Below are 15783 nucleotides of genomic sequence, written 5' to 3' on the forward strand. Positions count from 1 at the left end.
CTGGTTTTATTTTCTAAATGCAGTTACAATCCCTATGATGGTCCTAATGATAACCCAGAGGTCGAATTGCCCCTCACAGCAGGAGAGTACATTTACGTCTATGGAGACATGGATGATGATGGCTTTTATGAGGGTGAGTTTATTTATTAAAATTTTTTTAATAGTTTTATACCATTTTAATACTTTATTATTCTTTCATTTAAAAATAAGAGAATTGTTGCACTCAAATGAGACCAGTATATAGAAAAAATGTAATGTTCAAATTCCCAGAAAGATGCTGTACACACAAAATAAAAACAAGACCGCAGAAGTTTATCAGAAATATGTATTTATTTTTAATTATCATAGTTAAAAACATTGAGCAGACATTTTAGCTTGTAGCTTTCTTTTGTAGCGCTCATTCAGTATGCGGACAGCATCTGCCTGAGATTTCGAACATTTTTTTTATTAATGTTTACAATTTTTACATTTTTTTAAGTAATTGATTTTTAATGAGTAATAGTGTTTTTTAATAAAAGCTGAAAATATGTATTTATAATATTTTTACTAATGTTTTTATTAAATTTTTTTAAATAATTGATTTTTAATGAATAATAAAATTGTTTTTCATAAATGCTGAAAATAAGTATTTATAACACAATTTTTATTCATGTTTTTACTTTTTCATCTTTAAATCATTGATTTTTGTAATGAATAATAAAATATATTCATTACAAATGTTATATTTATAATATATATTTTATTAATTTTTTTTAGTTTTTTTAATCATTGATTTATGTAAAGAATAGTAATTTTTTTTTCATAAATGCCAAATGTGTTTATATATGTTTATATAGATATAAACATATATACTCTATATACAGTGGCGTGAAAAGGTTTTTGCCCCCTTCCTGTTTTTATTTTTTTATTTTTTGCACTTTCAGATCATCAAACAAATTTTAATATTACACAAAGATAATGCAAGTAAATACAAAATGCAGTTTTTAAATGATGACTTTATGTATTAAGGGGAAAAAAAGCTTTCCAAACCTTCCTGGCCCTACGTGAAAAATTAATTGCCCTCTCCTGTTAAATCATGAAAGAACTGTGATTAACCACATTATTTTAGAAAGCGAAGTTAAATTTCACTAGCTAAACCCAGGCCTGATTACTGCCTGTTGACCTGTTGAATCAAGAAATCACTTAAATGGAATCTGTCTGACAAAGTGAAGCATGCTTAAAGAGCAACACATCATGCCACGATCTAAGGAAATTCAAGAACAGATGAGAAACAAAATCGTTGACATGTATCAGTCTGGAAAGGGTTATAAAGCCATTTCTAAGGCTTTGGCACTCCAGTGAACCATGGACAGAGCCATTATCCACAAATTGAGAAAACTTGTAACAGTGGTGAACCTTCCCAGAAGTGGCCGGCCTACCAAAATTACTCCAAGAGTGCAACGACGACTCGTCCAGGAGGTCATAAAAGAACCCAGAACAACATCTAAAGAACTGCAGGCCTCACTCGCCTCAATTAAGGTCAGTGTTCATGATTCAACAATAAGAAAGTGACCGGGCAAAAACGGCATCCATGGGAGAGTTCCAAGGCAAAAGCCATTGCTGACCAAAAATAACACAAAGGCTCGTCTCACATCTGCCAAAAAAAATATCTTGATTATCCCCAAGAATTTTGGGCAAATATTCTGTGGTCTGATGAGACAAAAGTTGAACTTTTTGGAAGGTGCGTGTCCCGTTACATCTGGCGTAAAACCAACACAGCATTTCATAAAAAGAACATCATACCAACAGTCAAACATGGTGGTGGTAGTGTGATGATCTGGGGCTGCTTTGCAGCTTCTGTACCTGGACAACTTGCCATAATTGTTGGAACCATGAATTCTGCACTCTATCAGAAAATCCTGAAGGAGAATGTCCGGCCGTCAGTTTGTGACCTCAAGCTCAAGTGCACTTGGGTTATGCAGCAGGACAATGATCCCAAACACACCAGCAGGTTCACCTCTGAATGACTCAAGAAAAACAAAAGTAAGGTTTTGGAGTGGACAAGTCAAAGTCCGGACTTAAATCCAATTGAGATGCTGTGGCATGACCTTAAACAGTCCATTCATGCTCGAAAACCCACCAATGTGGCTAAATTAAAACAATTCTGCAAAGAAGAGTGGGAAAAAATGTATCCACAGTGATGTGAATGACTCATTACTAGTTATCGCAAATACTTGATTGCAGTTGTTGCTGCTGCAAAGGGTAACACAACCGGTTATTAGATTTAGGGGGCAATTACTTTTTCACGTAGTGCCAGACAGGTTTGGACAGCTTTTTTCCCTTAATAAATGAAATCATTTCAAAAATGCATTTTGTATTTACTTGGGTTATCTTTGTAATATTAAAATTTGTTTGATGATCTGAATCTTTTAAGTGTGACAAATATGCAAAAAAATTTAAATACAGGAAGTGGGCAACAACCTTTTCACGGCACTGTACATTATATATGTATGCGTGTGTGTGTGTGTACTTCTGATCACACTTTTGCCCAGAAAATCTAAAAATCTAATTCAATTCTCACTTCTTAACTTCTAAAAATCTAGTTAAAATTTCCTTCAACAGCACTTCCTATAACTAACACTATTGTGTTACACCATCTTTCTGTCACCCTTTGTAGGCGAGCTGATGGATGGCAGAAGAGGCCTCGTTCCCTCCAACTTTGTGGAGCGCGTGTCGGACGATGACTTCATGAGCTCGCACCCTCACCAGGCTGGAGATATGTCCCACAATTCCTTCCAGGAGAGCAGCTTCCACAGCGGCAGTGAGCGTCTGCACCAACACCACTTACGCTTCGCCCACAGCGCCTCCGAGAGGTCGGAGACCTCCACGACAGCCTCGGCTCCCGGTGACAATGCCAAAGCTAACCCCGCTAACCCTGCCCTGGCCGTCCCACTCACTAACGGCTTAGACTTGGATCTAGAGGAGGTTGGGGTGGACACTGTGCCTTACCCCCGCAAGCTAGCGCTAATCAAGCAGTTAGCCAAGAGTGTCATCATTGGCTGGGAGTCTCCGCTGGTCCCGGCCGGCTGGAGTTCTGTGTTTAGCTATAACGTCTACGTGGACCACGAGTTGCGACTCAATGTGCCATTTGGTACCCAAACGAAGGCCGTTCTGGAGAGGCTGGATTTGGCGCAGAAGGCGTATCGGATTGCGGTGCAGTGCCTGACGGAGCGAGGCAACTCTGATCAGCTGCGTTGCAGTATCCTAGTCGGACGGGACGTGAGCGTGGCGCCGACACATCTGCGCGTTGAACGCATAACGGCTACCTCGGCCAGCCTAACCTGGCTGCCTAGCAACAGTAACTATGTGCACATTGTGTCTTTGAACGATGAGGAGTGTGAGCTGGTAAAGGCGGGATGCTATTCACTGTGCCTCAGCAACCTCACACCCAACATGCAATATAACGTTAAAGTGGAGGCCAGGCCGCACCGCACAGCCTGGGAGCTACCGCCGGAGTGCCGAGAACGCAAAACCGCAGTGACCTCTTTCACAACCCTGTCGGCAGGTGAGATGCAAAGATTCACTGATGATGTTCACAACAAGACTAGGAACATGTATTAAGAGCAGTGTTGGGGGTAACGCATTACGTAATGAGATTATTTTAAGTAACTAATAAAGTAACACATTACTTTTTAATTTAGAAGGAAATGTCTGTTACATTTTCGAATAAGTAACGGCAGTAACTGTCTTGACTGACAGCTCTCGTGTTGAGAGAATTCACAAGTAAGTGCAGAGGCATTGTGTACACTGTGTGAACATGATGCTTACTGTAGTTCTAGACTAAATATGAACATGTGTTTACTCATCTCACCTGTACAAAACCAGATTCAGTATTCCTCAAAATGAATAAAAACAATACTACCATACTACCATATAGGGCTACACGATATATTGCATGCGATTGTCATGTGCATCTCATCAGTAAAGCTGGTTCCGTGATTAGTTGTAAATCTTCATCATCTGCTTTCAGATGGAGCAGCATTTAATACACAGAGCCGTAGTTCACTGACAAGCTACGCAATGTCACGTTCATTATCACAAGGATTCATCTGCGATTATGAGTGCAAATTGCATAGCTTGTCAGTGAACTACGGCTCTGTGTAGTAAATGCCGCTCCATCTGAAAGCAGATGATGAAGATTTACGACTAATCACGGAACCAGCTTTACTGACGAGATGCGCATGACAATCGCATGCAATATATTGTGCAGCCCTACTACCATACAACCATACTAAGCAAACTGACACATTTGTGTTTTATTTTTGTTATTGCTAAATAGTGTTCAACTTTCTTCTCCTGCGTCATATTCTTCATGCAATTTGTTTGAGCTGTGCCCTCTACTGTACAGACGTGAATTTACATTTCCTTCAGCCTGAGGCGTATTCATTTAACTTTTGTTGTAAGAAGGGTTTACATTTGTAAAAGAAGTACTTTTTTTATATAAAAACTCAAAAGTAACGAAACGCATTACTTTCTATAAAATTTAACTTAGTAACGTAATTAGTTACTTTTTTTAGGGAGTAACGCAATGTTGTAATGCATTACTTTTAAAGATAGGGTAAGCGATTTCTGGTAGCCAATGTTGATATTTGAAATCACCAAAACAAACACACCCCTACCCCAAAAGGGTCTCGCCCCTATTTTGATAGCTCCGCCCCACACATACGTATGCAACCCAGGCAACGATTAGTTCTGTGAAACAAAGCAAAACCAATGTTACTCACCGATTGAGAAGAAACAAAGCAACCTCGGCATCCGATCGCAGGCCTTCACGCTACTTGAGTTCTCTCCAGCGCTGGAAAGCTGATCCGATATTTACACGGGTCCTACTTCTTGCCTTATAGTAACACGGTGGCTACACCGGACGCGAGCGGCACGTTGCGACAAAATACTATAGAACTCATTATAATCACTAATAATGCTGTCTACACTGGATCCGACAGTAAACTGCTGCTGCGTTCTATTTATGACGTATTGAGACAAACTTCAAATGATTTTGTCGCTTTGTCGCGTCCATTGTAGACAGACTTTAGCTGTTGTGGCGCAACACCAGAACTGTTGCGTCCGGTGTAGACACGGTATAAAACTTATTTTGTTCCGCAGACGTTTTGCTATTTTGTTTTTTATCTGCCATCTCTATCATTCTGTCGTCGCTCGGCTAATGTCCGTCTCCGCCGCATCATGAGTAGACACGCCCCTTACTGCTGATTGGCTACAAGTTTGTTTTGGTACTCGGCCCCCACTCGTTTTCTAAAGCGTTTTTGAAAAAATACATACCTCGCCTTTTAAAAGTAACTTTCCCCAACACTGAGTATAAGAGTCCTTTTTGATCAAATGTTAACTTCAACATCCTTTGGTTTGACCTTTACCCTTGTCCTCCAGGTCCTCCTGATGCTCCTCTGGATGTGCAGTTGGAGCAGGGCCCATCTCCGGGAATAGCTCAGATCAGCTGGCTTCCCGTTACTATAGATGCCGCTGGGACGTCCAATGGTGTACGAGTCACTGGCTACACCATCTATGCTGACAAGAAGAAGGTGAACCAGAGAATTCTCCTCAAAAGTCTACTTTATATTATAATTTCAACTAGAGCTGCACGATTAATCGAAATGAATCTGCAATCACGATTAGGCAAAAGCTGCGTTTTTTTTGTTTGTTTGTTTTTAATGTGCAGCTTGTCAGTGGAGCAGGGTGATCAATAGTAAATACTGCTCCATCCGAAGGCCAGAGGGTACTTCTTGCACTGAAACTCCTAATATGCCCCCCAGAAGAAAGGTGAAGCACCTTGTTCCAGGAAATCCCTATAGCTGTAGCTGAATAAATAAATGTGGTATTTTGTTGTACAAGAGGTTCATAAATGCTTCTCATGTCTGGAAAGATGTTTGACGTGTGTTGCAGCATTTATTACTGATCACAGAGCCGTACTTCACTGACAAGCTGTGCATAACAGCTTTCATAATCGCAAACAGATTTCATAATTGCACTAAACCAGACGATTTAATAGCAATTTCAGCCCCAATTTCGATTATTCATGCAGCCCTAATTTCTACAATAAATGTGCATGTAAAACTCTTTCACCTCTGTCTGCAGGTATTAGAGGTGTCGTCACCCACAGCAGGCAGCGCTCTGATTGGTCCATCTCAGATCCAAACGTTACAGGCGGCCCGTGAGCTCACCGTGCGGACCATGTCAGCTTTTGGTGAGTCGGTGGACTCATTGCCGGTGAATGTGCCCGCCAAATTGCCTGCCATCATGTCCGGTGCCTCATTGCCTCAATGCCAGTCTGTGCCAGCCACCGTCAGTGTCCTCACGGCCAGTGCCAACCCAGATCCTGCTGTCTGTGCCACATCTCTCTCTGCTGCCAAAACGCCCATTCTGCCACATGCTGCTACACTGGACGAACATACCACTGGTCCTGTTCGGGGAGTCTACATCAATACACCCAATGCAACCACTCGTGAGGCATCTCTGTCTCCTGCTTCCTATCTAGAAGCCTGGGCAAACCCAACATCAGCTGCACCCATACTAGCACAGGAGCCACTGTCGCTATGTGCCTCACGTACTAACTCAATGGTAAGTTTAAACTAAAAATCTACTTGTCTACAGTTTTGGTCTCTACTGTATGTGCAAATAATAAGTAATTAGCATATATGCTTCAAGAGCCAAAAATGAAATTGTTGTCATCGTTTACCCACGTATTGTTCCAGTTTCTTTATTCTGTATAATGCAAAAGGAGATGTTTAATAGAATGTCCATGCTGCTCTTTTCCATATAATGAAAATTAATGGGGATTTATGCTATCAAGATCCATAAGTGATGAAGAGTACCATAAAAGTATTATAACAGTTTTCTGTATAACTAGATCGCAAACAGTAGTGTTGCATAATGCACAGACAATTATTCACTGTAAATGGCCCTCTGCTTGTAACCCTGGGGCATCTCTTTGTGCCATATTTAAAAATTCTCAAACACGAAAGAGATTTTATAACTGCAGTGGATGTTAAATTTTGATCTGTTCCTCACACAAAGTTATTGTATGTCTTCATAAAACATGTAATATAGCCTTCCCATTTCATGTTATTGTTTAGAAAATACCCAGGACTTTTCACTAAAATTGAGATCTTTCAGTTTTGGCTTAGGACCAGTAACCTTCTGTTATAACCTTAATTTTCTGCTTTACCCTATCCTCATTCTTAATATAGAATTGTTTTTTTCTTGAGTTGGCTGAGATATATTGTCGGTGTGCAGAGATCTGGGATGTATAGGTTCTGTTTAATATTGGAAATTGGTTTGGAATAAGTATTGTGATTGATCTGATTGAGTAGTAATTTTTGTAAGCTAATAAAGCATCTCCATCAACAGGTGAGTGTATCTGCGCCCATGGTTACACCTGCACCTGTGGTCGTGCCTGTGCCTGTTGCTACACCAACATCCATGGCCGTACCTGCTCCCTTGACCACACCAGGACCCATGCCCACACCAGCATCCATGACAGTGACAGGTCCTGTAGTCGTGCCGGCACCAATAACCATGCCTGTGCCCATGTCTGCACCCATACCTGCACCTGTACCTGCACCTATTGTTGTACCTGCATCAGTGCTAGCGCAGTCCAGTGTGGCTCCTGCTGTGCAGAACCCAAGCAGAGAGACAGACAGCCCAGGAGGCCTGCGTCCTGTTGCCTCCCTCTCCGACTTCTTGGAGGACCCACGTGCCAAACTTCACACACCACCACCACCCAGTTCCACCTGCCCCAAAATCAATATCCCAGGAAAGGACCCTCTCGATATCCCAGATACGCACCCACTGAGGCCTCCCAATCCGTCACCTTTTGAGTCAGAGCCCGAGGAGGACAGGGAAAACACCAGGCTCGTATCCATAGAGGAGTTCCTGCAGCCTGTACCTCAACCTCGAATAAAGGCCAGTTTCCAAACCAAATCTGGAGACCTTGTTTGTCCCTGTGCAGTTGTCATCATTTTGGACTGCACTTATTTTATTATCTTACCATTGCCCTCAGAGCTAATCTTCCTTCCTTTATATATTAATTTAATCCAGCAGAGAAACACCTTCATTATTTGAAACATTGTGTTGTCCTAGTGCAGGGGTGCCCAGTCCTGCTCCTGGGGGGCCACTGTTTTACAAAGTTTAGCTCCAACCTCAGTTAAATACACTTGAACCAGCTAATCAAGGTGTTTGGAATTACTAGAAACTTCCAGACAGGTGTATTGGGGCAAGTTGCAACTTAATTCTTCAGGAGCAGGATTGGACACCCCTGTCCTGGTGTTTCGGAAAACTGTGTTGAAGTTGTTGTTTTTGTGGTACACTGTCAGGTCTATGCTGGTGGTCTTATGGACCCTCCCCCAGACTACCACGGGGAGAGCAGTCGGTCTGATCTGTCTGATATACTGGAAGAAGAGGAAGAAGATCTGTACTCTGAGCCTATTAATGATGTCTCCAGAGGTTACAGTACAGCTCCTACTGGCAGGGTATGTACATGCACATGAATGTTGTAGTGTTCCTCAGTGAACCTTTGGACAAAAAGTTGAGTCCTATTGCAATGTGTCAAGACTTTTTGTTGGTATTGCACCAGGTAATCATACTCTCAGTGAAATGTCACAGGTTCAATAGCCTGCTCAATATAATGATATATTAAACATCTAGCAGGTTCTAATTGGCTGTAATTGTCCTAACAATTGGAAACTTGTTGGGACTCAGTGTTAGCCATACTTGTCATTTACATTCTTCTGTTCTTATATTTCCTCTGTTGCATTTAAATTTTCTTGTTTCTTTTCCTTGTTTTGTTCTATTTTCCACTTTTGACACCAATCAAACCTTTGCCTCCTCTGTATGTTCTCTATCTTTCACCTTGCTCGTTTCCTACTCTGGTAAATCCCAATGCTCCTCTAAAACAACCCTAGTCTGAAATGTGGGAACTTGACAGCGATGAAGATATTTTGGAGAGGATTATAAAGCTGCCCCCTCAAGCCTACCACAACAAGCAGCTCTTTAGCATCCCAGAAGTCACGGAAGAAGAAGACAACAGCGAATCTGAACCCCACACTAGGCTTTCCCCAGGCCGGACTACTTCTGGCAAGGGCCGCCAGAGTGGACATGAGGGTCGTCGGCATTCCCCTCACCATCACAATCATGGACATAAAATGGAATCTGATTCACCTGTAGTGAGGTACAAAGGGACTGTGCCAGTCAGGACTAGACCCAGAGTGCACTACGCTGACACGGTGGACACCATCAACTATCTGGATGAGGAGGAGGTGGAGTTGGACTCTGACAGTAGCCTGTACGCTGGGCCTAGTTCTGTAAGTGTGGCTGCACGTCGTACACCGCACAAAGGCCATGGCGACCGACTCAGGAGAGAGGCCTTGCTCCGTAGCCAGATGACTTCTGGAACAGGGCAGGGACCGTATTTACTTAGCAAGACCATACACCGTGTGAAGTCGCCCACTGGAACCTCAACAGAGATTGACGTAGAGTATGGAACCGATAACGATGAGGAGCCTCAGTTGTTTGATCCTGGAGAAGTGGTATTAGAACAAATGAGCTCAGAGTGGTGGGTGGAAGGCGGTAACAATGAGTACCACCACTTGCCCCCAACATGCAGACCCCAGCCAGAGCTGCCCCAAAGCAGCCGCTCATGGGTGGGTTGTCCTCTGTCCATCTGTCTCCTGTTGTACCACAGCCATCTATCCCTTGAGAAGCTCTCTGTGAGAACCTGTCCATCCCTTTAGGAGATGGCTGAAACCTTTTGCGTCCTAAAAGCAAAAATAACCAAGTTTGCACCCAAATCAGTTGCTATACTTATCGGTTCACTATAGCTTAATTTGTCCGACTTGTTGTATCATAGTTGAAGGTTTAGAACTGGGGGTCTCAACTCTGGCCCTCAATATCCACTTTCCTGCAGAGTTTAGCTCCAACACTGATCAAACTCACTTGTCCGTAATCCTGAAGACCTTTATTAGGTGGTTCAAGTGTGTTTGATTAAGGTTGGAGCTGAAATCTACAGGAAAGAGGAACTCGAGGACCAGAGTTGAGAACCCCTGGCTTAATCGGTATTGTTGGAGTTAACGATGACAATCTTAAGGAATTTAGCAATTCAGGTTCCAGTTCTACTTTAACATTTTCATTTACAATCCTTTTGGAATAGACAATATTATGGCATTCCTGTATGTATATTTCATGTTAAGTTGTCCGGGAAGAATGCAAATGTTCCAAAACTGTTAATGGAACTGAAAGACAAAAACAAAACATCAGTTTTAAATAAGAAGTGGTTCTCTATTCCCAACTCTACATGGAGCTAACATTTAAAATGCATTCATTTACCACATACAGCGGTTACTGCGCCATATGGGATTCCACCAAGTGCACAATGACTCTCCAATACTAATTTTACTGTGGATGCAAAAGGTTTAAGCGTGTACATCTCGCTCCTTGTGTACCCTACACCCTTTCTCTTAGTCTGTAGTCAAGGCATCTTCATATTTGTAGTTGTGTAGCTGGCAGCACTGCTCTATGCATTTGTCCTATGTCTTATTCTTCCCAGTGTTCAGTTAGAATATTGCTGTTCTAAGACTGTGGCTGTGCATTATCGCTCAATAGGTTTTCTTGCTCTGGTGCATCTCCTTTCCTTGACACAAATGGGATGCTTCTTGACCCACATATTGTCAAGGTTGTCCAGAGACTGCTTGAGCAGTTAAAGTAGAGACTGGACAACACCGAAGTGCTGTATGAAACTGTATGTTGTGCTTGCACAGGGATCTCCTCTTTGTTCCCATAATTCCACTGTTGCAGTGAAGAATAACCCCAAGTGCTGCTTCTGTTGATCTGGAATCAAATGTCGCTTGAGCAATGGCTTTTTTTGACTTGTGTGTGTATTTCAGGGCTCCAGGCTAATTGCTAATTCAGTACAACAGAGCTTGCAACAGTGATTTCAAATCTATTTGCAATTAGCCTAAGATGCCAGAACTTCATATCGTGTTGATATGTGCCTTCTTCATATACCCTAGGAAGGTGCACAAACACAGATATTAATGTTTGGCCAATGCAATTGCAGTCCATTGTACATAGTTAGAAGCTCTTGAATATAGTTGACAGTGTTTCAGGCATTTTGGTTAACAGGTAGCAAGCTAAGCAAAGTAAGCTGCAGACAGGAACATTGTGTACAGCAAATGTTCCAAATGCTAGCTTGGCAATTCATTTAATATGGACTGTTCTGATTCTGTAATTTGTTAAAATTACAAAATGTTTTATTAGGCCCCGTTTACACTGTCAGTTAAATGTGACCCAATTCGATTTTTGCTCATATGTGACACAGATTGGATCTGATCTATAACAGTGTAAACAGGAAAATTTGGTACTTCTCTGTGGTTTAATGATGTTATATGGGACCCATGCTGGCAAAATGAGTGTAAATGCACACGGGCTATTTTGAGCTACAATCTTTAATTGTATATTTTCTAAGAGGATTACCTTTACTCTGCTCGTTTCTCGCGCTGACCGTCATATGAAGATCCCGATAAATACACAGAATTACAGTATTTCAGTATTCCCGCTAACATAATCTGTTCTGTCTTAAGTGAACGCTTGGGGAACTGATGGGGAAAAACATCTGATGTGTAACTTTATATGATTCGTGCATTACAGTAGGCCATCTGTCTCAATGTTATCTATCAATAGCCTAAAAGAAAAGAGGGAATCACTCGTAGCACTTCATTTAACTGCTTTTGTAGTTTTAATAATCAATTTATTTGTAATGAACACACTGAAGTGATTTTTACAATTGATAATTTGTTTTTCATAGGCTATATGAATGCTTTTGTTTAGATGTAAAATGGTAAAGGTAATGCATTATTTGTTTCTTTTTAGGCTATTTGTTCCTATACTGTTTTTTTTTTTGTTGTTGTTTTTTGCATCTGCTCTTATTTATAATAGGAAAGATAAAATAAAAAACAGCTATATTGTGATTATTAATATAGTAGCCTTATTATTATTAATCAGAAAAGAACTGGAGGAAAACTTTAATCTTTCTCATAATCAACCTTGCTGACTCTATATTGACTTTAAACGAGTGTAGCAGTCATTTTTTGATTCCAAAAAATCATACATCATTTTGAAGGTCTTTTAATGGAGAATTTGAAAATAAAAATAAGTAATTTTTCAAATTAGTTTGACTCGTTTTGTCAGCACAGGTCACATTATTCTCGGGAGGAAGTACGTGTGGAGGTGGTAAATGACAACAAAGCATGCGGGATGTTTCAGATTGTATGGCAAGTGTAAACACATGAATCGGATATGGGTCACAATTGAAAGAACGTGTAAACGGAGGCTTTAGAAGCAAGTGGCTCCTAAGCGGTTGTTCTAGTCTGGGGCCCCTAGTGTCCATTAGTGGTATTACATGCAGATTGTGTGATGTTACATTTGTTCCACTCTGATGTTATTAACATGTTAGGTTAGGGAACACTATTCACTATTAACTAGATGCTTATTAGCCTGCATTTTACTCACACATTAGCTGTTTATTACTATTTATAAAGGACATATTAATGCCTTATTTTTTTGACAATATTCTAGATCCCTTAATCCTAAACATAATTACTAGAAACAAAATTAGAAGTTTATTGAGGGAAAACTCTTAGTTAATAGTGAATACGTGTTCACTAATCTGAAGTGTTACTGTGATGTTCGTGGCTGTATCCCACGTGTCATTATCTAACTGTTTGGTTCTCTCAAACCAGGAGGCAGGTGGAAGAGAAGCTTCGTTGGCAGATCCAGGTGCAATGTGGTGCGATGTCACTCCAAAATCACCACGCTCTGAAATTAGACTACATAGAGGTGAGACTCTCTCACTTCCTTCTCTCTCTCTCTCAACGTGAACTGTGTTCAGCTCTTATTTAGATCACATCCTTTTCTCTCTCTCATTTGTCCATTTCAGAGTCCTGCCCACCGAACTTTAAACTGCCCTTAACTGTTCTTCTCCAAACTTAGTTTCAACCAAACCAACACATGTATCTAGCCTAGACTTTTGTCATGCTTAAATAAAACTAATTAGGGTTATTCTGCTTATTTTTAGGGTTAGTGATTTGATCAAACCTGTAACACAATGTATTAAAGTTTGGCATGTAATATATTCGGAACTGGCTTGTTGAGGAGTGCTGTTACTTTTCTGAGTGATCAGACATATACTTTGTAGCCTAGTACCATTGCACTTTTACAATTAAAAAAAATATATATTTAGTATATTTTGAATCGTTTTTTTTTTCTTTGAGGGCAAGGTGGTTTTCCCAAAGGTAGCCCCTTTTTCTTCAAATATGACCCACAGAGGTTGTGAAATGTCCTCTTTTCTTTGCTCTGCCCTTGATTGTTGCTACAGATGGTCTTGATCCTCACTAATGAGATGAGCACATCTCACTGCTGGAGCTTAACACAAACATGACAGACACCTATTAGCACCACTGATTGTACATCTCTGTCGTAGTCCTATACCCACCCTCTTCCAACCCATCTAGAAACAGGAAATTGATCTTGATGGCTTCAGAGTGCTGACCTTCGACCTGATGACCCTGACAGATGCTTGAGTGTTGCTGTCAGACTGCAGTGCACAGAACAGCAGTTTTATCTTGCATGCATGCCCAATAAAAATAGCACAGGAGAATTATGAGTGGTGTTTTGGGGCATTTGTTTGCTTTCCATTTATTTACACATGTAATTTTATCTATGCAGGCTTATTTAATATACATTTTCATCCATTTCTGACTTACAGTACTGCATTTTTATCAGATCATATAGTAATCGATTGTTCAGGGCAGTTGCTAAATTGTGAGACATGGTGCTAAATTGTGATTTTTATTTTTATGACAACACATTATGGGAAATATTAGCTTGACCAATCAACACTGAGAACCAGAACTGGGTTGGTTCATTAAATATAATATGGATCTTTGTTTAGTGTTGTTTATATTATTTAGTTTTAATCTTCCATGACAACATTATTTAAAATCACAAAAGTTTTTTTTATTTTTTTATTATCTGATTAGACATTTGTGTTTCTTTCTCTCTTCCTGTCGTTCTCGCTCTGTACAGATGACTCATGAGCGCACGTTTCTGTAGCGGCTCATGGCAGCTTAGGATCAGGAGGTTTTAGTATGATTACCTCACTTAAGGACACGCCTGGGCCGCACCATTATGGTTTTCAGGCGGGGGAGACCACAAACAATAGTTTACTAACTGTAGTGTTTCACATGCATCATGGGAAGTCACATAAAATGTAACAAAACTTTTCAGAATTCCAGCTTCAGCTTGTCAAAATGTGATACATGCATGACATGTCCAGATCAACCACATAAATAATGGAGGTGTTAGTTTCATGATATATCTTATTAAATAATTTCTTGACAAGTTTGTGTTTGCTCTTTGGTGTTGCAGAGCCCAGAGCATCTGGAGAAAATGAGGTGAGAGTCTTTGTTGCCCTCTTCCCATATGATCCTGCAGTCATGTCACCCAATCCTGATGCTGCTGAAGAAGAGCTTCCCTTTAAAGAAGGCCAGATTATCAAGGTATGACTTGAATTTGAGGTTGTGATTTTCACACATTCATTTGTCTTTAACCCTATAAAGTGTGACATGTGAAATAGTAGTCAATAATACACATGGAACAGTTTATATTAAGTTTGCATATGTTTTATATTATGTTTGATACATTCAGCTTTTATGGCTCATATAGTCTAATATAATAAGAAAATGAAGGAAAAACAGTTTTATTCAGAGGCAGATGCTGATATGGCCAAAAAGTATGATATTCTGATGCATGTATTGTAAATCAATGAGATCTTTATAACAGTATAGGAGATACTTACAAAAAATGATATAAATGTCATCACTCTGTATCTCCAATAATATGTTTTAGTAAGATGAGATTTAAATGATCTAAACGTATAATGCAGTGCAATACAATGATGATTAAGAGATGAAGAAATAAACATTCTTCAAAAGCCTGAGGATCAGATTTGATGCATTTGAACATGAAAAAAAATGTTCAAATAAATCTAAGTTTCACTTGCAGCAGTCCAGTAGGCCTTCATCCTGAAACATTACTAACAATATAAAAGTTATATAGTTATGATTACTGTCTGAAAATCAGTAAAGATTTGACAGCAAACAGACACGTGAAGCACCAGGCTGAAAGTGGACTTGTACCATTTAACAAAAAGGCCTTTTACTTGCAAAAATAGTCTAAACTATCAATCAGAAGACAGAAGGCATGGAGTAGATTGTGTGCAACAGGTTTTTCAACAAAGTTTTGATCATTTAAAGGTCTTAGAAATTTGATAAAGTGGGGAAAACTGTCAGTTCTCACCCACATTAGCCTACAAAATGTTCATCTCCAGTGCGGCCTGCAAAACATTATTGCTCTCATTATAATTAGCAAATAATACCAAAAGAAATATCACTTTGCTGTTCATAATGATTTCAGAGCTTAATGAAGTTCCTGTAGAAAGTTGCTCACAGTGTTTCTTCTCTGCAGGTTTATGGGGACAAAGATGCAGATGGTTTCTACCGGGGCGAGGTGGGTGGCCGTCGTGGCTATGTGCCGTGTAATATGGTTTCAGAGATCCAGGTTGATGATGAGGAGACCAGAGACCAGCTCCTGATGCAGGGCTTCCTCTCCACAGAGGCGTCAATGGAAAAGATAGGTGCGTTTATCAGCGCATGCGTCAGACTCGCACATCTGCATCTCACT

The 15783-nt window shown here is 40.4% G+C and overlaps 1 protein-coding gene across 11 annotated transcripts in view; it reads left to right on the forward strand.

Moving 5' to 3' along the window:
* Positions 1-15783, forward strand: part of LOC131540763 (peripheral-type benzodiazepine receptor-associated protein 1) — a 123225-nt gene that overhangs the window by 92219 nt on the left and 15223 nt on the right. For 9 of the 11 annotated variants that reach the window (XM_058775998.1, XM_058776001.1, XM_058776004.1 and 6 more), the window contains 9 exons: positions 24-133; positions 2657-3544; positions 5422-5573; positions 6127-6609; positions 7399-7953; positions 8364-8519; positions 12783-12879; positions 14470-14600; positions 15568-15736. In XM_058775998.1, the coding sequence (XP_058631981.1) occupies positions 24-133; positions 2657-3544; positions 5422-5573; positions 6127-6609; positions 7399-7953; positions 8364-8519; positions 12783-12879; positions 14470-14600; positions 15568-15736 (2741 nt within the window). Of the gene's footprint in view, positions 1-23; positions 134-2656; positions 3545-5421; positions 5574-6126; positions 6610-7398; positions 7954-8363; positions 8520-8951; positions 9893-12782; positions 12880-14469; positions 14601-15567; positions 15737-15783 lie in introns of those variants that run through there. The other 2 variants (XM_058776009.1, XM_058776006.1) reach the window with 2 other exon arrangements.

Source organism: Onychostoma macrolepis, chromosome 05 (assembly GCF_012432095.1).
Source record: "Onychostoma macrolepis isolate SWU-2019 chromosome 05, ASM1243209v1, whole genome shotgun sequence".
NCBI lineage: Eukaryota > Metazoa > Chordata > Actinopteri > Cypriniformes > Cyprinidae > Onychostoma > Onychostoma macrolepis.